The 24586-nt window shown below is 48.8% G+C and overlaps 1 protein-coding gene across 4 annotated transcripts in view; it reads right to left on the reverse strand.

Moving 5' to 3' along the window:
* LOC101536302 (phospholipid-transporting ATPase IB) overlaps positions 1 to 24586 on the reverse strand; it is a 633219-nt gene that overhangs the window by 591838 nt on the left and 16795 nt on the right. The window contains exon 1 of one of the 4 annotated variants that reach the window (XM_058670953.1): positions 16565 to 16879. The exons of 2 other annotated variants lie outside the window; for them this stretch is intronic. In XM_058670953.1, the coding sequence (XP_058526936.1) occupies positions 16565 to 16640 (76 nt within the window). In that variant the 5' untranslated portion in view covers positions 16641 to 16879. Of the gene's footprint in view, positions 1 to 16564; positions 16880 to 24586 lie in introns of those variants that run through there. One more of the 4 variants, XM_058670955.1, reaches the window with a different exon arrangement.

Below are 24586 nucleotides of genomic sequence, written 5' to 3' on the forward strand. Positions count from 1 at the left end.
TACGGCATGATTTAGAGAAACGGCACTTACAATGAAACATCCTAATTGAAAGGGATGACAGAAATGATCACATACTGCATGATTCCCTCTGAGTGATATTCTGAAACAGGCAGAAGTCAGAGGAGTTAATATCGGGGGCTGAGAGAGGAGGAAAAACTGACAGCAACAGCCTACAGGAGAGCTCTGGGGCTGAGGTCAGACCAGGGGTTGGCGTCGGGTCATGCACGTTAGGCCACCACACACTACAGCAACATCCCATATGGGCGCTGGTACCATTCCCAGCTGCTCCACTTTCAATCCAGTTCCCTGCTAATGCACCTGGGAAAGCAGCAGAGGACAGCCCAGGTCCTTGAGCACCACCACATGGGAGACCAGAGGAGGCTCCTGGAGTCTGTGGCTTTAGATGTGTCAGTTACAGCCACTGAAGCTACTGATGAGTGAACCGTGGATGGAAAGTATCTCTTCTCCGCCTCCGCAACTCTGCCCTTCAGATAAATACATACTTTTTTTTAAAGATTTATTTTATTTTTTTTTTTTTTATTGGAAAGGCGGATATACAAGGAGGAGGAGGAGCCAGAAAGGAAGATCTTCCATCCGATGATTCACTCCCCAAGTGATCGCAACGGCCAGTGCTGCGCCGATCCGATGCCAGGAGCCAGGAACCTCCTCCAGGTCTCCCACACAGGTGCAGGATCCCAAAGCACTGGGCCATCCTCGACTGCTTTCCCAGGCCACAAGCAGGGAGCTGGATGGGAAGTGTAGTTGCCGGGATTAGAACCGGTGAACATATGGGATCCCGGGGCGTTCAGGGCAAGGACTTTAGCCACTAGGCCACATCGTCGGGCCCGGGAAATACATACATTTTTAAAGAGAGCAAATTTCACTGTATATAAATCATATCTTAATAACTTTTTAAAAAGTAAAAAAAAAAAAAAGTTCTCAAAATCTTTTCTTAAAAGTGTCCCATAGCCACTCTCTCTTCCAAGTGTTCATTTACCCTCATAACTCCTTTAACATTTAATTCTACCCTGTGGGCCCCTCTTCTTTTACTGTCTAAGCACATCAACTCTCCTCTGGTATTTCCATTTCACACCCTAGGTCTTACCTCCCTAACTAGGTGGGAGAATCCTTAGAAACAGGAACTATCTGGCGCTGCGCTCCCTCCATCCGCCTTCTGTCTGCAGGTCGCTGCTCGACACACTAGACAAGAGGGACGCTCACCTGCTGACCTGAGTCAGAGCCACCTAGCTCTCAACAGCTCCTCAGTCCACATTGAACATGATAAGCACACTCACAAATGTCCCTCTCCACTCCCCAACCGCCTCAGGGGTTCTCAGAGCCTCCCATCACTGGCAGGGGAGAAGAGTAGCAGCTCCCCACATCAGCCTGGAACAGCTCAACACGGCCCGAGGCAGGGCCTCCACCACACCCGGCCCACACCCAGTACCTCTGCTGACATCACTGGCCTCCTGAAGCCCACAGCTGCAGCATCACACTCCTGCTGCGATGATACAAAATCCCAACAATAAAACATCATCGTGCAGCAGGCACTGGGCCAATCAGCTGGGACACCCATCTGTCACACCATGGTTTCAAGGTTCACTCCCCAGCTCTGGCTCCTGATTCCAGCCAGGTTCCTGCTGGTGTAAACCTTGGGAGGCAGCAGTGGCAGGCTCCAGTCACTGGGTTTTGCTTATCCATGTGGGAGACCTGATTGTAGTTCCCAGCCTCCAGCGCATCCCCTGCCACCAGCATTCATGGCATTTTGGAAGTTAACAATGTAATAAGATCAATCTCTTTCTCTTTCTCCCTCTCCCCTCCTTCTCTGTCTCTCTCTCTCTCCCCCTCTCCCGCTCTCTCTCACCTTCTCAACCAAATAAATATTTTTTTTAAGTTTAAAACCTATCAAAAACTTAAAATTACTGAACTGTCATTCAAGTTTAAGAAGTTACAGCTCTAAATAACATTTCATTAATTCAATAGTTATGTGTCTAGAGGGACCTTAGCCTTAATCACAAAATGAGCTTGCTTCCTCTTTATTTCCAAGGCTAAAGGAGTGAAAAAATTATCTCCATAATGGCTCAGGGAGAGGGAGGTTGAATCCTTCATTTACAGAGTCAACTGAAAAGATGAAATTACAACAGGAAAAAAAGGGTACCACTAAAATGGCAGAAACTAGAGTTAATACAGCAGTCACGGCTTTCATTCTTGATGAGGAGAGAAAATGACAATTTGGATCCTCAAGGGAGAAACACCCTTTCCTGATAATGTTTTGGTTTTGGCTTTTTTTTTTAATTTTTATTTTTCATGATACAGTTCCATAGGCAGTGAAATAAGCCAATCCCAACAGGGCAAATATCATATGTTCTCTCTGATACAATGCAACCTGGGGATGTTTAAACTTCCACAAAGCATGGTTCTGCTTACGTGCCAACTCAGCCTGCCTCAGTGGCCCTGTCAGTGGAGGGCAGGGGAGGACTGGTTAACAGGACCACTACACAACCACAGAGTCCCGCTAAGGGTAACAAAGCATCATGAGCACACAAAAACCAAATGGCTTTCTCAGGGTCAGGCAGGTTTTCCCCGGCGTACACTGCTGGGAGCAGACTGCAATAGTGCGCCTGAACAATTCCGCTCACTGCAGTGGCCAAGATACTGTCCAAAAATATCCTAGCCACTTGGAGCTCCAAGTAAACGGAGAGAAGGTACCAATCAGGTTGTACAGACAAAAATACAAGGAAGGTGACCCATGGCGCTATATTCTTATATTATTACAGAAGCAATCACAGTTAGCATACTAAAGGTTAGTAATTATTGATTTCATAAGAGGTAACTAACTTTTAGGCAGTGCAAAGTGCTTTGTATATGTTATTTTGTGTCAGTCTCAATAACTCAATAAGGGAGGCGTTATCATTTATACTTTATACATTACTAAAAAGGAACCTGAAAGAATTAGGCAATTTTCCCAAGTACATCTAGGCAGCAGGTGTCAGGGGAGCAAAACTCAAGCAGACATGACTTGAGTCATAGGGGCCAAAACAGAAAAGCTGATATCAGCCCAAACTGTAGCACAAGTAAAATGAAAACAGCACAGCATGTCTGGCTTCCTCTTCTCAACCACTATCCGGGTGTTTCAGCAAAAGAAAATAAAGGGAAAATTAAACTTCTGGCATGGCTAACGTAGTATCTATGTTTCCTCAAAAAAATTCAAAGTAGGGCCCAAGCACGATGGTTCAATTGGCTAATCCTCCAACTCCAAGTGCTGGGATCCCATACAGGCACTGGCCTGTGTCCCATCTGCTCCATTTCCAATCCAGCTCCACAACAGAGGAAAGCCTTAGGACCCTGCACATGCATGGGAGACCCAGAGGAGGCTCCTGACTCCTGGCTTTGGATCGGCTCAGCTCCAGTTGTTGCAGACACTTAGGGAGCGATCCAGTGGATGGAAGATCTTTCTCTCTATCTTTCCTTCTCTCTGTAAATCTGCCTTTCCCAATAAAAATAAATAAATCTTTAAAAAGAAAACTACTAAAAGTAGAACTGTCACAAGATGTAGTTACTCCACTACTGGATACAAACCCAAAGGAAATGAAGCAGTGCATCAAAGCCACACCTGCGTTCCAGTGTTTGCTGCAGCGCGTTCCCAGCATCCACAGAGCATCATTCAACCATGAAATATACACGAAAATGTGACATACACAGCAACGTGGAGGCAACATTAAATGATATAAGCTAACACAGACAGAAAAGTACCAGGTGTTCTCTCACAAACGTGGCTGCTGAAAAATGTATGTCATAGAAGCAGAGGGAAGGATAACGGTCACCAGAGGGAAGAGGAGGAGGGACCGAGGCTGGGCAGCAGATACCAAAACACAGTCAGACAGGAATACGAACTGCTCCTGTACAGCACAGTGCGGCGATTCTAGTTTACAAAAACTGATTATATTTTAAAAAGAACTGGAGGACCAGGCACGGTAACCCAGGGGCTAAAGTCCACAGCAGGATCCCATATGGGCACCAGTTCATGTCCCAGCCGCCCCACTTCCCATCCAGCTCCCTGCTTGTGGCCTGGGAAAGCAGTCAAGGATGGTCCAAAGCCATTTGGAGAGTAAGCTAGCAGATGGAAGATCCTTTTCTCTGTATATCTGTCTTTCCAATAGTAATTTTAAAAAAGAAAAGAAAAAGCTGAGAAAAGAATCAAGGAAAACTTAAAACATCAAAAACACAACCCATTAAAGAAAATATTGATATGTTTTCTTACCAAAATTAAGTACTTCTACTCCACAAAAGAAACTGTGAAGAAAATGAAAACATAAGCCATAGTCTGGGGCAAAATATTTAGAAAACACTTGTCTCTTAGTTATACAAAAACTGAAAACTCAACAACAGGAAAATAAACAGCTCAGTTAAGATGACAGACTATCCGAGCAGAGATGTCACCAAAGACATTCAGACAACAATCAAGCCTGAAAAGATGCTCAATAACAGATGCCACCAGGAAGTAACAGGGAGATACCACTACACACCCACTAGGACAGCCAACTCATAAACCACAGAAGACACCAAATACTGCTGAGGACATTGGGCAACAAGAACTTTCACTGCTTGCTGCTGAGAAAGCAGCATGGTACAGCCGCCTCGCAGACAGATCATGGCATCCCAAGCACTCGGGGTTACGAGCGTCCAAAGTGGTGTCTTACCTGCTCTGTCAGGCCCTGCCCCTTTTCTCTTTAATCTCTTGCACATATGCTAACCTGGGTTCAAATCCCAGATTTGTTCCTAATTCCAGCTTGCTGCAAATTTGGAGGGAGCACCACGATGTAGGCTCCTGCCATCCACATAGGCAACCTGGACTGAGTACCAGGTTCCTGACTTCAGCAGCATCCCAGGTGTGAAAGGCATTTAGGGGATTGAAACAGAAGATGGGAGCATTCTCTGTGTGTCTGTCTCCCTGCCTTTCAGATAAATAAAAACCCAATCATTAAAATTCAAAAGAAGGGAACCAAGATGGTGGAACAGGGTAAGGACTCGTTTAAACGGATGGAAAAACATTCAATCAGCATGAAGCAGAGAGGACATATTCCAGGAAATAGGAAAGGACAGAACAACAGCAGAGGGGAACCTGGAGACTGACAGACGTAGGAAAGCAGCAGACACAACAGTGTGGTGTTGCAGTGACTGATACCCCAGTAGCATTCAGCTAACGGTGATCAGAACTTCACCAGCAGCCGAAGCTCCACCAGAAACCAGGTGGGAAGGGACTTTACTGGGAGCTTGAGAGGTGAACCCAGACAAAGAATTACCCATCCTGCTGGTCTGTTTGATTTGATCAGGAGCAGAGACAGCGCCGCAGATCTCAGATAGGCAGTGCGGGAACAGGGTGGATTTCACAGCCTGGTAGGCCCCCTAGAGCCAAATTTGGTGCCATTTTGCGTAAGGAGGCAAAGGCAAGGAAAAGGACTGAGCATACGCTGAGGTGGAAGTGAACTCATTTCTGACTCGGTGAACAGCAGCAACGTGGCATTCTACAGGTTCCACCCAACACAGGTCTGGGTAGCCTTCAGAACTGATGCCCAGTAGATCAAGAACTGTAGTACTGGCATGTCAGGTGCCATTTTGTACAATGTGGCAAAAGCTTTAGGACTGCAGGGGACAACAGTGAACTGCATGTGCTGAGCTCCCGAGAACTCACTGACTTCCATGGATTGCACTGGTCTCACAGGTAAATAATATCGACCGTGGCATCGTACCGCTCAATATAGGTCCGTGTGGCACCCAGACCTAACGTCCAACAGGATCTGGCAAGATCAGCGCCACCAATAACCCAGCTATATAGGATATAGGACACCTGGTGTCTCCCTAATCCTGGGAACTGCTCCAAACCGGAAGTGGGAGAAAGGTTGTAGAGACAATGGTGCAGCCTCAGCACAGTGTCACAGTGTCACAGGAGGTGGAGAGTGGTGAGCCAGGAGTTGGGGCTACGGAGTTCATGGTGGAAATCTAACATAAGAACCCAGACCTGGAACTCACTGGAGGGAGTGGCACAAATGGCTGCAAAAAGAGTTGTGTACCAACTGCAATAAGTAAAATCGCATTGTAGACCTGTGGGTGACAGAGCTTAGAAACCTGCCCCAAGGAGAAGAATCTGCTAAACAGAAGTACAATGACCAAGAGCAAAAGAAAAGACAAAGGCACAATAAATATTACTGAAGACGCCCCTGCAAAGCAGCAAAATCCTATGCCAACCTCAGAGTTCACTGAGGAAGACATCGAGAAAATGGGACACACAGAATCCATAAGACTCATTTTAAAGGTTCTGATCAACAATGAGAAGCTCATGCAAGAGTTCAAAGAATCTAAGGAGGCAATAAAGCAAATCAAGGCTGATATATCAGAAATTAAGAACACAGTAGAGCAAATTAAAAGTACAGTGGAGAGTCTCCAAAATAGAATGAAGGAGGCAGAAGAAAGAATCTCAGAATTGGAAGATATTTCCTGTCACCAGGGGGAAGCAAACAAAAAGCTGGAAGCAGAGCTGGATCAGGCCAAAAAAAAGTATTCAAGAATTGAAAGACACTATTAAGAGGCCAAGGGCCCGGCGGCGTGGCCTAGCGGCTAAAGTCCTCGCCTTGAACGCCCCGGGATCCCATATGGGCACCGGTTCTAATCCCAGCAGCTCCACTTCCCATCCAGCTCCCTGCTTGTGGCCTGGGAAAGCAGTCGAGGACGGCCCAATGCATTAGGACCCTGCACCCATCTGGGAGACCCAGAAGAGTTTCCTGGTTCCCGGCTTTGGATCGGCGTGCACCGGCCGTTGCGCTCACTCGGGGAGTAAATCATCGATGGAAGATCTTCCTCTCTGTCTCTCCTCCTCTCTGTATATCTGACTTTGTAATAAAAATAAATAAATCTTTAAAAAAAAAAAAAAGAAACAATTAAGAGGCCAAATATAAGAGTTATGGGAGTCCCGGAAGGTACAGAAAGAGAAGCTGAGTTTGCAAATGTATTTAATGAAATAATAAAGGAAAATTTCCCTAATCTGGAGAAAGAATTGGGAAACAACATCCAGGAGGGGCACAGAACTCCCAACAGGCTTGATCAAAAGCGATCTTCACCAAGACACATGATTATCAAGCTCTCTTCAATTGAACATAAGGAAAAGATCCTTAAATGTGCACGTGAAAAAAATCAAGTCATATATATAAAGGAATGCCAATTAAACTCACAGGAGATCTCTCACAGGAAACTCTATAGGCAAGAAGAGAATGGAGTGATGTATTCTAGATTCTAAAAGAAAAAACTGTCAGCCCAGGATAACATATTCAGCAAAGCTTTCTTTCGTCTTTGAAAATGAAATAAAATTCTTCCACAGTAAAGAAAAGCTAAACAATGTGCCTCTTTCAAACCTGCCCTACAAAGGATACTTCAAGATGTTCTCATGACAGAGAAGAGGAATAGCACCTACCAAAACCAAAGGCAAATGGGAAGAACATCCCAGTAAAATGACAACAGAAGACTAAACCAATGAACAACCCATTCCTAAAATGACAGGACCAAAGTGCCACCCATACATATTAAACTCTGAATGTAAATGGCTTAAGTTCAATCAAATGTCATAGATTAGTAGACTGGATTAAAAAACAAAACCCATCTGTTTATTGTCTGGAGGAGACACACTTCAACAAAGATCAGCAGAAACTCTATCATATGGGTTTCGATGTTTTCTGTTGGTTTCATCTTTTCAAAACATTTTCTTCTGATTAAATCATTCAATGACTCGTAGATCATGCAGTGGCATCATTTTCTTCAAGAAGGTTCTTGATTTTCATTTCTTCAGCTACACCTTAGACATTTAATAGCATGTTATTTGACTTCTTGGTGTTGTTAATTTCTTTTTTCTTCCAGATGTTGATTTTGTTTTGTGGCTCTTCATTTAAGGGGATGTATAGTAGCTGTGTAATGGAGATTGTCATATCTAGTAACATGGTATTTAACTTCATGGCATTGTAAATTTCTATTTTTGCTTCTATTGTTGATTTTGTATCACGACTTTTCATTTAAGGGGATGTACAGTTGCTGTGAAATGGAGACTAACATCCAGATGTGAGGATGCAGTGTGGTATGCATTTCTGCTTCCAGACAAAGATGGACTTACAATGAAACTGTTTACTATATCTTGACAACAGGATTCTGGACTCTCTGCCATTGTCCATGCCTGCAATGATGGACATATGACTGAGTATGAAGAACTATATGTTAGTAATGATATAGAGGAACTAGGTGGGGGGTGGGAATTAGGGAAGGGATAAGGAAATATGGAACTGTATCATAAAATGATAATAAAATGTAAAAAAAAAGAGAGAGAGAGAGAGACGTGGCATCATTCCCCAGACTGTGGGACATGCAATCCAAACAGGGGTAGGTGAGGTTTATACAGGGCTACACGTTTGACCTAACATTTAAGGCACCTACTAAATGTCCAACTCCTATAGCTAAGTAACTGAGTTTGGTTCCCTGCTCCACTCCTGAGCGCAATCCCTGAGACACAGAGGTGATGGAGTAAGTTGTTGCATCCCAGGTCCCCATGTGGGACAGATGGCTTCAGTCCCCGGCTCCTGACGGTAATTTTAACTATACTTTCTGTAGACTTAATATGTCAAAAGTAGCACTGCTTTAATACGCAATCAACATAAAACACAATTAAGGAATTGCTTCACATTCCCCTTAGTCCCTGAAATCCAGTTTAACCTGCCATTACAGAACAACTCAATTCTGACTCACTGTTTTGCAAGCTACACAGCACAGACCTATAAAGTCATTTTCACCTTGATAACCTCTGATTCAGTCAAGTATTGCCCAATTTTTAACTCTCAAGTGTGGCCTGCTCTGTGCAAAATACCTTGGGCTCTCTGAAAGACAAATAGGAGACCCGGAAGTACAAACACCGTTCTACTGATCTGTGATAACAGAACACGCTTCCCCGATTTCTCCTCAGTCTGGTCTCCACCGCTGTGGTCTGCCCACTCCAACTTCGGCTGTTTGCCATAACCACAGGCTTTTGTTTTGTTTTAAGTTTTTTTTTTTTTTTTTATTGCAAAGTCAGATATACAGAAAGGAGGACAGACAGAGATAAAGATCTTCCCTGTGCTGATTCACTCCCCAAGCAACCACAATGGCCGGAGCTGAGCCAATCCAAAGCCAGGAGCCAGGAGCTTCTTCCAGGTCTGCAACGTGGGTGCAGGGTACCAAGGTCTTGGGCATCCTCAACTGCTTTCCCAGGCCACAAGCAGGGAGATGGGAGGGAAGTGGAGCAGCCAAGATATGCACCAGTGCCCACATGGGATTCCAGCACCTGCAAGGTGAGGACTTTAGCCACTATGTTATCACACCAGGCCTGCCATAACTACAATTTTCTGTGACACTGCCCTAGGTCAGTATTCCCAGTATTCCCAGATCCAAGCTGTGCCCTTCATTCGCAATCTTCCTTCAGCCTGCGTGCCGATATCCAGCCCATATTATTCATACCTGAGGACCTTTCTCAGTTGCCTGCCCATTCTGAGGCTTTCCTTTCCAGAAGAAAAACGCATTCCACCCCTCACATCACAAAATCATGCAATGGAAGAGTTTAGTAGAACTGAAGTAACGTTGCTGTGAACATTAGAAAGGGCCAAGGTAAAACTCAACTTCCAGTGTGCCTGGAATGTCTGTTTTTGTTCTTTTCCCTACCACAAACGCGCATCGGAGTCACCGTGGGAAGCCAGAGGCAGATACACATGGACAGATGGTTTCCCCCACCTAGAAACACCTGCTCAGCTCCAATGCGGCTGCAGAGACTGCCCAGAGCACCCAGAGGAGCCCACATGGCTGGGTTAGCTGCGTGTCCAGGAATGACTAGGGCAGGGAGTAAGAGGCAACACGTTTCCTCCTTGCATTCACCGAAAAAAAATGGTAATAAAGGGAATAAAATGCCAAACAGAAAGGATGATCAGTACGGAGCTAAAAATAGCTGATAAGAAGCTTGACCCCCTGGCAGCGTACAAGCTGACTCCCTCAGCAGGCGGTGCTCTGTCTGGGCCTTTGAATTTAAACAAGCAGCTCTGTGATACTAGGGCATCACGATGGTGGGGGGGGAAAACTGTCTTTCAACTTGGTAGCTTGAATGAGATTGCTAACGTCAGCATCATCGACAAGTGCTCAGTTTGCTTAGCCTAGTTTCCCACGTAACCAACCTTGGTAATGTGCTTAGCATATTTACGGTAATCCTGGGCTGCTCAGGGCTGCACACTCAGTACTCCCCAGAGGCAGAAAAGGTACAGGAGGCAGACAAACACTTCTCAGCCATGTGTGGAAGGCCCTCCGCTGGCTATCTCACCCAAGATAACACAAGAATGGGAAATTTACTCCCAGAGGCCACAGCCTCTGAATCAAAACTTAGGGAGAATTACATCTTTCTTGAGGATGAATCATGATGACAGCAAGAGACAGATGCACAGTAACAACACCCAGGTCCACCTGCAGTCACATGTCAACACAGTGAACGTCCAGCCCACCTGCCTGGCTCGGGAACAAACAGCAGTCATGCACTCTTACGGGTAACCTGGGGAGAGACCCGGCAAGCCGGGAGGAAGGGCAAGCATAGTCCCCACTTCAGAACTGCTCTCTCCTGGCCTACAGTAAGCGCCATCTCTGTTTTTGTCCTTGACCAAGATGGGGAGAAACTGCAGGGCCTAAATGTGAGATCACATTTATTTTTAGCCTTTCTTAATGGTTGGTAATATTTGCTCTGAGCGCTTTTACCGGCCTAAATGGATGTAAATAACATCCTGTATCCAATACGGTATTGACGAGCGGTTATATTTGGTAGATGTACAGATCTAAGGATCAAGAGGGGAGACTTGTCTTAAGAGGCACCCTGTCGACTTCCTCTTACAAATGTTTGAACACTTTTTAGAGAATAAATGTAATTATTTGGCCGACACCTCTGTCAAACAGAAGGTAAAGACAAAACACCTGTTGTAAAAAAAGATCTCAATTATTAACCATCTGAAGTCATCAACTGAGGAGCATGTTGGCCAGCTGTCAGGTAGAAGATGGCACTAAAAGCAGGAATCATCCCGCAAGCAGGAGACAGGGAAATGCTCCATCAGGGACCACAATGAATGCTTTAAGATTTATTCTTACTGGAAAGACAGATCAGATTTACCGAGAGAAGGTGATACAGAGAAAAAGATCTTCCCTCCAATGACCATTCCCCAAGTGGCTGCAATGGCCAGAGCTGAGCTGATCCAAAGTCAGGAGCTAGGAGCTTCTTCCAGGTCTTCTGCGATGGGTACAGGGTCCCAAGGCTTTCCTCAACCGCTTTCCCAGGTCACAAGCAGGGAGCTGGATGGGAAAGAGAGCAGCTGGGATCCCGGGTATACAAGCCAAGGAGTTAGCCATTGAGTCATAGCACCAGGTCCCATGATGAATGTTTATTTCTACCATCATATCACCTAGTCTGAACGCCACAATAACCTACATCACCATCTCCTAGTTAGGTGTGATGGCTTCAATAGGTTTGAATACATAACCCAAAGTTTCATATACTGGAAACTGGGTCTCCAGTGTGGTGATGTTGAAAGGTTATGGGACCTTTAAGGGGTGCGGCCTGGTGGGAGGTCCTTAGGTCATGCCTTCCCCTTCCTGCCCGCCCCCCTCAGCAGCAGTGTTACCCTCGGAAGAAATTAAAGTCACTTCCTGTGTAACCAGAAGTTCTCACGAAAGGAAGCTGTTATAGAGCCCTTCTTTGCCGACTGGCTTCTGTGATACCATGTTATCACTCCTCCTCTGGCACCTGCTCCCGACCATCATGCCGTCCACCGTGACGTGACACGGTCGAGGAAACCCTCAACAACGCTGGCCTTACACGCCGTTTGGACTTTCAGCCTCCAAAACTGTGAGCTAAATAAATTTCTTTTCTTTCTAAAGCACTCAGCCTCAGGCATTTAATGAAAAGCAGATGAATACATTTGGTCTCTGTCATTAGCTGTAGAAGGGAAAATGGTGACAGCTGACGCCTTTGCTAATTCTACTCTAATGTAGGATAAATGTCTAGGTGCAGGAGTTCGCTCGGATGAAGGTGGGCAGAAATGAGGGTGTACTGTTCATAGGAGCTTCACCAAGTACAAATGATTAATCCGTGCATATCAGAAATCAGCAAAACAATCCCACGACATGCGAAAGCTATATTTACATCCTCCTCTGTAACAGAAGCCAAGGACTTTAACTGTCATAGGAGTGGCAAAGGACAGTGTCAAAATCTAAATCCAGTCCTCTGTCATCCTTTAAAGTCTGTTTACCTCTGCTGCCTCTAAAAACATCTAAGCACAATCCAGTCCATTAAACTCAAAAATTACCCACGACAGAGCTCAGTCAAACCTCTATGTACTGAGTACCAACAAAAATTACATAAGGCAGAGGTAGAAGAAACCAGACATGTGTTTGCTTGTTCGTTTTACTTCTAACAGGAAGAAAGAGAAAATAATGGAAATGAACTTGTCCTGTTCAACCCAGATCTGCTTTTGATCTAGGTAGGTTGGGGATTATAAGATGCACAATGGACCTCAGAATTAGTTGGCACTGCTGGAAATTCATCACCAATCAAAGAATTCCTCTGGATTCTGCGTCTGTGAAATGCAAGGGAGTTTAAACCATCTCTGAGCTATCTTCCAGCTCTTGCATTTGAACACTGAACTCTCGGTATTTTCAGCTGCCCCAATTCTCCTCCTTGAAACTTGGGGCTGTTTGTTATGGGAAAACTAGGTCCAAGTAGGAATCAATTAAATACACACACCTTTGACGACTAGCAGAAGGCTGGCAGGCTAAAAACATCAGGTGTGGGGTCTGAGAGGGATCCAGGGATAGCTCCCAGGAGACCAGGAGTGGGATCTGAGGGGGATCCAGGAATAGCTCCAGGAGATCAGGAGTGGGATCTGAGGGGGATCCAGGAATAGCTCCAGGAGATCAGGAGTGGGATCTGAGGGGGATCCAGGGATAGCTCCCAGGAGACCAGGAGTGGGTTCTGAGAGAGACTCCAGGGGTAGCTCCAGGAGATCAGGAGTGGGATCCAGAAATCCAACAAGATGGGGAGGACCCTGCCCTAGAACACAACAATGTCAAAGAACATAAAAAACAGCTCCCCGTTCCTTTCTGACCCCACTCTTTGGCACACCTACAATGTGCACAAACCTGCCTAATATGCCTGTGCATCATTGCACTCACAGTGTACCACCCTGTGCACTCACTGGCCTGAGGATGGAAATGACAACAGAGGTCCTTACTGCATGCATTGGGATCTACCTCTAGACCATGAGCTCCAGCAGGACACACCTGCACCGTACCCTCTCCCATCTCTAACACCCACACCCAGGACACGGACCAGCACTAGACCACAAGGCTCTACTTTGAGCAGACTGTGAGGCCCACGAGGGCAGGACAATCTCCCTCCTCTAACTCGTCTTCAGATTCCCACCATCAGGTCAAACGTCTGAGACACATCGAACAAAACTGGGAAGGATATCCAGGTTAAGGCATGACTCCACGATGTCTCCAGAGAGAAATTCAAAACAAGAAAGAATTGTCTTTCTAAATTGCATACACCACTGAGCACGTAACCTTGAAGCAGAATGAGATCTGTAACCCTTTTTGGTAAATTTCACCCCACTCTCCTGCCCCAACCATCCAGAGTTCCACACTTTTCTCTCTTGCAGTTTCTGTCCTCTGGGTCCCTCCTGCACCTGCTCTATCAGAGGTTCTTCTTCACAGTCACAAAATCACCTTTCAAGGTCACCTTCAGCCTTCACGTGACTAAACTGAAGGCCAGTGCTCACGGTCTCAAGCTCTCAGCAGCATCTGGCACAGCTAACAGCAGACCCCTCCATTCCTGGACACCTGCCCCCCTCCACTGCACCTCCAAGCGTCTCTTGCAGCTTGCCAATGGCCTCACAGGCTGGACTCTTTCTGTTGCCCACTAATTTCCCAACACCCAAATGTGCTCAGGACTCCATCGCAGGACCCTCTTTCATAAACACTGACCACTGGACCTGGTTACATCATCTTTAGGCCCAGTGTTAAATGACAATGTGGATCCCTTATTCAAAAATGAAGAGTTGAGATGGGCATTTAGCCCATCAGTGCAGAGGCTCATTAGACGCCTGCATTCCATGTCAACAGGCTTGGGAAGCACGGATGGCTGTCATGATTGGGTTCCTGCCACCCACATGACACAGCTGGATTGTATTCCTCACTACTGGCTTTGGCACCCCCAGTCCAGGCCACCAAACCCAGCAAGCGAACCGCTGGAGGAGAGCTGTCACAAATGTGGCAGAACCTGCCTCCCCCAAGCTCTGATGTGTTACTGCCTGATGGATTGCGAGTGTGGATCAGATCTAATTACGGCATCTGGAGGGGTGGGCCTGGCAGCCAGCCTTTAGGTCGTTGGGGATGTACCCTTGGGGGTACCTCTCATAAGAAGCTGAGTCATGGGGGTGTCTCCTTGGGGGTACCTCATAAGAAGCTGGTTCATTGGGGGTGTCTCCTTGGGGGTACCTCTCACAAGAAGCTGAGTCATTGGGGGTGTCTCCTTGGGGGTACCTCATAAGAAGCTGAGTCATTGGGGGTGTCTCCTTGGGGGTACCTCTCACAAGAAGCTGAGTCATTGGGGGTATCTCCTTGGGGGGTAACTTAGAAGCTGGTTCATTGGGGGTATCTCCTTGGGGATACCTCTCAGAAGCTGGGTCACTGGGGGTGTCTCTTTGGGGGGGGTAACTCTTATAAGAAACTGGGTTATTCGGATCCAAGTCCCCAGCTCACCTTGTCAATGTTCTTCTGTCCCGCTATGCCCAACCTCCACTGATGCCAATCTATAACGGCACTGGACTCTGAACTGTGAACGCCAAACCGTAAGCTGAAAAGACACTTTCCTTGCCCAGGAAGCTCCTCTTGGGTATTTCAGCAAATGCCACAAACGCCCCCGAAGACAACAGCTCTGTCTTCTCTGCCTCTCAAATAAATCCGATTTTAAAATATTTTTAAGGTGTCCAGGACAGCAGGGACCCAACATGAACGCAAGCCCAAGGCTCTTGGATCAGTGAGGCCCTAGCCAACAGCAGAGCACATACCCCCGGAAGCAGCCCTGACCTTGAACCCTGGGCTGCAGTACCCTGGCTGGGATATCCAACTCTCCACTGAACACCTCCACCAGGCTCTGCAGAAAACACCTCAGCCTCGGTAAATTCAGCGCCTAGTCCCTCCCCCGCTCCTACAAAGAGAGCCCTGGGCTCCTGCAGTGCGTGGGCATGACCCTGCGTGGCATGACCTGGACGCCTTCTCAGCCCCAGAAACCTGGAGCATGTGAAATTCCCCTGTAAGCTAAAGCCCCATTTCCAGCGCGTGAACCAAGGCCCGGGCAAATGCCTCTGGCTCTAAAAAGGAGGAGGGGTCACCCCGGCTTGCCAGACCAACACCCCTATCCCTCTGCCCCAACCTCCAGCTGCTGCGGTTCAAGCTCCCTGCACCTTGTCTTGATATTGTCACAAGGAAGTCCCCACACAGTGGCCTACACCACTTGCTAAGTTCCTTTCCCTCTAGCATTATCCAACTACGGAAATGTGAAAGTAGTATTTTTACGGCCATATTTTTCAACTCACACATACAAAACACTGACTACCCTCTCCCCAGCCCCGCACACACACACACTCCTACACCAAAATATCTTCCTACAGGCGTTTTCTGGGAGTCCTGAAATGGTGATGAAACCCAATAATTGCTGCAGCACACCTCTCACTTCTGCACGATCTAAGGGACTAGGTAACCCATCATGTGTCATAACCACAGAAACACGGGACTCAACACGAAAACTGGCACCTAAATATGTGCTCTGACAGAACACGGGCTTCCAAAGCGAGGAGCGGTTGGAGCTGGTGCATTTGAAGCCCCTGGAAGTGGCATGGGGGGTGTAGACAGTTCAAGTCCCAAGTGCTGGCACCTGAGTGTTTGCCTTGGGAGCTTTTCTAAGCCGAGGCTGCACTAGCGTCGCTGATGAGATCCAGGGAACCAGAGAACCAGAGCCCTACCTATGGTAGCCCCCTTGGCTCCCTCTGATCCCTGCAGCAGATACCCCACGCGGCGAAGCGCGCAGCCAACCTAGGAAAGCGAGTGGTCCTCTGCGCCCAGCCAACAGCGCCCACTGTGGCTGGCAACGCCGCGGGTCGCCAAGTCCCCGCCTCACCACCGCGCAGTGGGCCCCGGACATGCGCGTGGAGCACACACTTAGCCGCGCGCGCACTCGTCTACAGGGGTAGGGGACAGATCGGGGGTATCCGATCCTTGCTGGGACACTGGGCCTTTTGGCCCGGCAGGTGCAGCGACGCCCAGCCCCCACACACAGGGTGGCCCTCGGCGTCCGCCGCTCCAGCAGCCCGGGGAGGGGGAGCAGCGCGGAGAGCGGGGCGGTGTCATATAACCACGGGCGCGCCCCGCGCCCTCCCCGCCCCGCGCCCGCCCCCGGCCCACCCTCCCCGCTCACCCACGGACGAGCCGATCCGCGCCCTCCGCGGTAGGGACATCCTAAGAGCCTTGTCCAGGCCTGCGCCGTTCAGCATCGCGCCCGCAGCGGGGGCTCGGCGGCCCGGGGCGAGCGGCGGAAGACGCGCGCAAGACTAGGCGCTGGGGCCGCAGCTCCAGGGCCATGTGTGGGCCGCCGCCACGCCGTGAAGTGGACTGGCGGGGACCTCCGCGCCGGTGCCCGCAGCGCGCGTGGCTGCGCCGTCCGTGCCGCAGCGGCCAATGCGGCAGCGCCCGCGGACGCCAGCGCGCCGGGCCTTGCGGGCCGTGCTGCGGCGTTGGGGGCGGGGGCGGCCTGCGACGGGCGCCCCGCAGGAGGAGGAGCGGGCCCGGGAGGCTGGGGAGCAGATGCAGCGGCGCGCAAGAGACGGGGGACCTTCAGGCCACAGCGTCAGAGGGTTGCCTGTTGCCTTGGGGGGACTTTTTCTGGAGATGTGCACCTGCGGCTCCTGGTGCGTGCAGGATCCAGGTCGCCCAATCTTTTCGCAGTTACGTTACTGTTTGTCCTGGCCCAGCCTGCTTGTCCTGGCCCAGCCTGCTGAGGTCTGTGAAGAACAGATATTTCCAAAGTAGTAGACTTGTAGCCTAGAACTCAGAGTAGGCCCCAGGTCTGCGGCCTCTGCCTTTGCCTCCGCGCCCATGGCCTCTCCAGAATTCTATTTGGTGTCTCCAAGTCCGAGCTGTGACTCCAGCTTTCCATTAGGGAAACTGGGGTGGCAGCAGGTGAGGGCTCAAGTATGTAAACCCCTGTTTGGGCCTGGCCCTGTTCTGTTTGTGGTATCTGAAGAATGTCATCTCTCTCTCTCTTACACCCTAGGGAGTCTTTGGAACCACCACCACACAAACACACCCAAGAGGCGCACTTCACACCTTCCACGACCGCAGGGTGCCTTCTCCAAGGTCACTCCATCTATTTTTGCCTCTGCAGCCTGTGCTTGGTGCTTTTCTGGGCACAGTTCCATGGAGGGATCAAAGCTGAATTTTCATCATATCTGATGCAATTCTAACCCTGAGGTTAGAGAAGAGAAACACGCAATCGGCTGCTGTTACAGCCCGAGCCAACCGTGATGGGAGCAATCATTATCTCTCAGTAAGACAGTGGGGACTGGGCAAGAAGGAGGACACGATGGTCAGCTGAAATGTGCCTGGGGGAAAACAGGCCACCGGCCTACCCTGCCAGCCAGTGCTGCAGATTTTTAAAGATTTTTTTTTTATTGTTTTATTGGAAAGGCAGTTTTTGAGAGAGAAGGAGAGATGGAGAGAAAGATCTTCCATCAGATGTGGTCGCGAGGGCCAGAACTAAGCCAATCCAATGCCAGGAACCAGGAGCTTCTTCTAGGTCTTCCACAGTGGGTGCGGGGTCCCAAGGCTTTCCCAAGGCTTTCCCAGGACACAGGCAGGGAGCTGGATGGGAAACAGAGCAGGCAGGACTAGAACCACCGGCCATTTGAGATCCCGGAGGTTGCAAGGCAAGGATTTAGCCACCAGGCTACTGCGCGAGGCCCAGTGCTGCAGATTTTCACAGGACAGTCCAGACAGGATGGGCATGGAAGACAAGGCTGGCAAGGGTTTGCATTCAGTGTCAGCTTTGAGGAGGATTCTCTACTGTCCGTCCTGAATCCTCAAACATTTCTTCAGAAACGTGGATGGCAGACATTCTGTCTGGGTACCAAGTGGATCTTAAAACTATTCATCCCAGCACTGGATTTACCAAAAACCTCTCATGAGGAGTCACTACGCTTGCTCTGTATTATGATTCCTTGAAGACTGGAGCAGAATTCTGAAAGGACCAGCATACTTAAAGGAAAAAATAAGTTTCTTTTCATCCCAACCTTTAAGACAGATATGAGACTATGGTAACAATGGAATGAGTATACAAAAGTTGTTCCCAATTCAAAAAAGAAAAAAAAAATTTTTAAGTTTTATTTGAAAGAGTGACAGAGAATTAGAAGAGAGCGAGTTCTTCTGCCTGCTGATTCACTCCACCAAATGCCCACAGCAGCTGGGACTTGGCTAGGCTGAAGCCAAGAGGAGCCTCATCCCGGTGTACCACTTGAATGGCAGGGACCCAGGGGCCCAGGCCACCATCCACTGCCTTCCAGGGACAACAGCAGGAAGCTGATTGGCAAACAGGCGCGGGATCCCGGGCATCCCCCCCGTGGGTGTGGCATCCGAGCAGCAGCTGAGCCCAGAGCGCCACAAGCCTGTTGCTTCTTCAGAGCTGAAAGCAGAACCAGGTCAGGTGCAGCACCAAACGTGTCCCTTGGCTGTTGCACCTGCTCCCGTGTTCTGCCGTTGTTCATGGAGCCCAGCCATGAAATACGGCTTTTGATTTTTGTTTTTTTTTTTTCTTTCACGTTTATTCTCTGGTTAACAAAACTGGTCTGGCAGCTTTCTCAGAGGGCTGAGACAATTCATTTGGCACACCTGGTAGGTCATGGGCAAGGTAGATCAAGATTGCAAGGAGCAAGAGTCAGTATTTCATTTGAACGTGTACTACACTTCCTTGTTTGCCACACTTGGTTTTCTAAGCTGTCGGCCTCTTGGATTAGACTAACAATGGCCACAGTGTGTACCGCTTTCAGGTTCCAAGGGGAAAGGCCTCCGGTTGGCAGATGACCAGCACTGATTGCTAGCCTCCCAATACCAGTCACCATCGCCCAGTGACCCGTGCTTGCCTTTGATCCTTGCCAGAGGCGAGCTCGGCTAGAACCAGAGGAGATGAAGACACGAGGGAAGAAGGAACAACAGCAACTAAGCGCACAATTCAGGGCAGCAGGGACGCTCCAATGGAGCGTATGTGTCCAGCTTTACGAAAGCAAGTCAAGCAGCAAAAGCAGAAGCAAGAACAGGTCCCTCGAGGGATGGTCCCAATAGGGCACGGGCCAAAACTGCACTTCACCAAGCCACGGCAGCCCTTCTCCTGCAGGAGCTAAAGTGGAGCCGACAGGGTGGGAGTCACCTGTCTCTACCTTAAGCACTGAGTCTCCCAGGAACGCTGCATCTTCCAGGGCTGTGGCTGCACAGGAACACTCTCCAAGACTGGCAAAGAGTGAGGCTGCAGAGCCACTGGTGGCAATCCACACCAGGGTCCATGACCAGGATTTGTAAGCAGTGCTTCTTGTGGCCACCGTAAACTTGTCTTTTTTTTTTTTTTTAAGATTTATTTATTTTTATTGCAAAGTCAGACATACAGAGAGGAGGAGAGATTCACTCCCCAAGTGGCCACAACTACCAGAGCTGAGCCGATCCAAAGCCAGCAGCCAGCAGCTTCTTCCGGGTCTCCCATGCGGGTGCAGGGTCCCAAGGCCTTGGGCTGTCCTCGACTGCTCTCCCAGGCCACAAGCAGGGAGCTGGATGGGAAGTGGGGCTGCAAGGATTAAAACTGGCGCCCATATGGGATCCCAGGCACGTTCAAGGTGAGGACTTCAGCCACTAGGCCACCTCGCCAGGCCCTAAACTTCTGTTTTACCATAAGCCACATTGTCCCTGGTTCAGTCTTCATTGCTCTAGCTGCTGGCTTTCCCAAGAAGTTCTTTCATACGAATCATGGCTTTCTGTCCTCTTGTCAAAAATTAGTTGGCTGGGCCCAGCGCAGTAGCCTAGCAGCTTGCACACACTGGGATCCCATATGGGTGCTGGTTCTAATCCCAGCGGCCTCACTTCCCATCCAGCTTTCTGTTTGTGGCCTGGGAGAGCAGTTGAAGATGACCCGAAGCCTTGGGACCCTGCACCCATGTGGGAGATCTGGAAGAAGCTCCTGGCTCCTGGCTTCAGATCGGCACAGCTCCAGCTGTTGCAGTCGCTGGGGAGTGAATGAGCACACAGAAGATCTTCCTCCCTGTCTCGCCTCCTCTCTGTATATCTGATTTTTCAATAAATAAGTAAATCTTTTTTAAAAAATTAGTTGGCTGTACATGTGCAGGTTTACTTCTGGGGTTTCTATTCTGTCTCAGTGATCTTCAAACTGTTTTCATACCAATACAAGACATGCAGAAGTAACACAAAAGACCCCCACCTTTCACCTTACACAAAAATCAGCTCTACATGGATCAGCAACCTAAATCTGCACCAGAAACCATCAAAATATTAGAAGAAAACTTCGAAAGCACTCTACAAGAAATAGGGATAGGCAAAGATTTCTTATAAAAGTCACAAAAACACAGGCAGTAAAAGCCAAAATTTTTTTTTAAAATGGGATTATATCAAGCTAAGAAGCTTCTGCACAGCAAAGGAAACAACCAGCAAAGTGAACAGGCAGCCAACGGCATGGGAGAAGATCATTGCACACGACTCAGCATATAGGGGACTAATACCTCGGATTTACAGAGAGCGTCAAAGCCTCAACAACAGCAAAACAAGCAATCTGCTAAGAAATGGGCAAAGGAAATGAGCAGACATTTTCCAAAAGAACAAATGAAAATGGCTAACAAACATAGGAAAAAATGCTGAGGCTCCCTAGACAGTACGGAATACAAATAAAAACCACATTGAGGGCCTGGCACAATAGCCTAGTGGCAAGAGTGCTCACCTTGCACGCACCAGGATCCCATGTGAGCGCCAGTTTGTGTCCCAGCAGCCCCACTTCCATCCAGCTCCTGGCTTGTGGCCTGGGAGAGCGGTCGAGGACGGGCCCAAGCCTTGGGACCCTGCACCTGCGTGGGAAACCCGGGAGAGACTCCTGGCTGCTGGCTCATGGCTTCTGATTGGCTCAGCTCCAGCTATTGCGGCCATTTGGGGAGTGAACCAGGAGATGGAAGATCGTGCTCTCTGTCTCTCCCTCTCTCTGTAGATCTGACTTTTCAATAAAAAATTAGTAAATGTTAAAACACACACAGACACACACACACACGTTGAGGTTCCACTTAACTCCAGTGAGAATGGCCTACATACAGAAATCTAACACCTGCTGGTGTGGATGTGTGAAAAATGTACCATGCTCTGCTGCAGGTGGGAAGGGAGGCGAGTGCAGCCACTGTGGAGGTCGGAAGGTGGGGTGTGCACTTCCCATCCAGCTCCTTGCCTGCAGAAGCAGTGGAGGATGGCTCAAGGGCCTTGGGCCCTCACCCCCCTGTGCGAGATCCTAAAGAAGCTCCTGACTTCCAGCTTCGCACCAGCCCAGCTGTGGTCATCCTGACCATTTGGAGAGTCGATCAGCAGGTGGAAGATCTCTCCCACTCAGTGTCTGTAACTTTGCCTTTCAAACCAACTTACACATCAACACGAGCGTATAGCAACCATCCATGTCCCCGCTCCCTAGCTTAGGAAACAAAGGCAGCGGCAGAAGCGCCTGTGTGCCCTTTCTCTGCCGTCCACCCCAGCAGCAGTTCCTCTGCATGCTTCCCCACACAGTGCAGCCATTATTTCACATGAACAAATGAACAAACAACCCTGACAGTATCGGGCAAAAGAGCCACACAGGAAAATCACTTCATCTTTATTCTTCTATTTTTTTTAAGTACATTATGATGACTCCTTTAACTCGTCTTTTATTAGAAAGGCAAATTTACAGAGAGGAGAGACAGGGAGAAAGATCGTCCATCCATTGGTTCCCTCCCCAAGTGGCCACAATGGCCAGAGCTAAGCTGATCCAAAGCTAGGAGCTTCCTCCAGATCTCCCACATGGGTGCAGAGTCCCAAGGCTTTGGGCCGTCCTCAACTGCTTTCCTAAGCCACAGGTAGGAAGCTGGATAGGAAGTGGAGCAGTCGGGATGGAAACCAGCACCCATATGGGATCCTAGTTCATGCAAGGCAAAGACTTTAGCCACTAGGCAACTGCGCTGGGCCTATCAAATGTTATTTTCAAAGATGTATTGATTTATCTGAATGGCAGAGTAAATGGGGATGGGGTGTGATGGGGACACAGAAAGAGAGAGATCTCCCTTTCGTTGGTTCACTTCCCAAACAGTTGCGACATCCGGGGCTGAGCTAGACGAAAGCTAAGATCCAGGAACTCTGCCAGGGTCTCCCACACGGATGGCAGGGACCCAAGCAACTGGGCCATCTTATATCATCGTTCCAGGCACATAATCACAGAGCTTAATTCAGTGTTTCAATACGGGATGGCAGTGTACCAAGTGGTGGATTAATCCTCTTCTCTCAATTCTTTTTTTTTTTCCCTAATATTTATTTATTTTCATTGGCAAGGCATATTTACAGAGACAAAATAATCTTTCATCTGCTGGTTCCCTCCCCAAATGGCCACAACAATGAGCCTATCCAGAGCCGGGGACTCCCTTGGGATCTCACACATTGGTGCTGGACACCAAAGACTTGGGCCATTCCCCGCTGCTTTCCCAGGCCACAGCAGGAAGCTGGATGGGACGTGGAGCGCCAGAATATGAACCAGAACCCTTATGGGATCCTAGCATTTGCAGATGGTCCACCTGAGCTATCATGCCAGCCCTCCTCTTTGAGTTCTTAGCAGTCTTAAAACAGTGTTTTTAGGGTTCAGCACGGTAGTGGCCTAGCGGCTGAAGTCCTCGCCTTGAATGTGCTGGGATCCCATATGGGCGCCGGTTCTAATCCCAGCAGCCCCACACCCCATCCAGCTCCCGGCATGTGGCCTGGGAAGGCAGTCAGGAATGGTCCAATAAACCTCGAGGCCTTGCACCTGTGTGGGAGACTCGGAGAAGGCTCCGGGCTCCTGGCTTTGGTTAGGTGCAGCTCCGGCCATTGTGGCCACTTGGAGAGTGAATCAGCAGACGGAGGACCTTCCTCTCTGTCTCTCCTGCTCTCTGTATATCTGTCTTCCAGTGGAAATTAAAAGGGGGGGGCGGTTTAGAAAATTTCCCAGGCATAATAGCCTAGTAGCCTAGTGGTTAAATCCTCACCTTACACTGGGATCCCATGTGGGCACCAGTTTCTGTACCAGCTGCTGCACTTCCCATCCAGCTCCCTGCCTGTGGCCTGGGAAAGCAGTTGAGGACAGCCCAAGGCCTTGGGATCCTGCACCCACATGGAAGACCTAGAACAAACTCTTGGCTCCTGGCTTTGGATCAGCTCAGCTCTGGCCTTAGTCACCACTGGGCAAGTAAAGACAGAAGATCTTTCTCTGCGTCTCTCCTTCTCTTTGTAGATCTGCCTGTCCAGTAAAAATTTTTTTTAATTTATTTATTTTTATTGCAAAGTCAGATATATATACAGAGAGAAGGAGAGACAGAGAGGATCTTCCGTCCGATGATTCACTCCCCAAGTGACCACAATGGCCGGAGCTGTGCCAATCCGAAGCCAGGAGCCCAGATCCTCTTCTGGGTCTCCCACGCGGGTGCAGGGTCCCAAGGCTTTGGGCCATCCTCGACTGCTTTCCCAGGCCACAAGCAGGGAGCTGGATGGGAAGTGGAGCCGCCGGGATTAGAACTGGCACTGATATGGGATCCCAGCACATTCAAGGCGAGGACTTTAGGTGCTAGTCCATGGCACCAGGCCCCTAATAATTTTTAATTTTTTTTTAAAAGAAGAAAATTTCCCAAATAGATACCAGGGACATATTCAGCAGAATTTTCTTCTTCTTTATGATGGAAGACACAGGTGTCCTAGGCCATATCCCCCTCCATTATTTCACGCATTCCTTCACAATCACATGTGAGACCCCACATGCGGGCAACTGCCTAGGTTGCCTTGTACTAGCCAAATGTTACCCTGCTGGGAGAAAAGTAAATAGTTGGCCAGCACTCTGGGCCTGGTTAATGCCAAATCTATGTTAACTATACCAGGTTGCCAGCATAATTGGCTTATTCTTTTTGGGAGGGGGGCTGCAGGGAGAAAGCAGGGAGCTCCAAGCTGGGATACAACAGCCCAATCCCCAGGTGGAATGGGGGGCAAAAGATGGCCTTTGGGACAGGGTCTGAAGGGAAGGGACGTACTGGAGTGCGAGCGGCTGAAGGTATGATTGACAGGGAAGGAATGATCCCTGGGCTCTTTCACAAACTGAGCACTGCACTCACAGATAAGCAAGGGAACTGTGACAGTGTTATAAGAGGGG

This window comes from Ochotona princeps, chromosome 12 (assembly GCF_030435755.1).
Source record: "Ochotona princeps isolate mOchPri1 chromosome 12, mOchPri1.hap1, whole genome shotgun sequence".
Lineage (NCBI taxonomy): Eukaryota > Metazoa > Chordata > Mammalia > Lagomorpha > Ochotonidae > Ochotona > Ochotona princeps.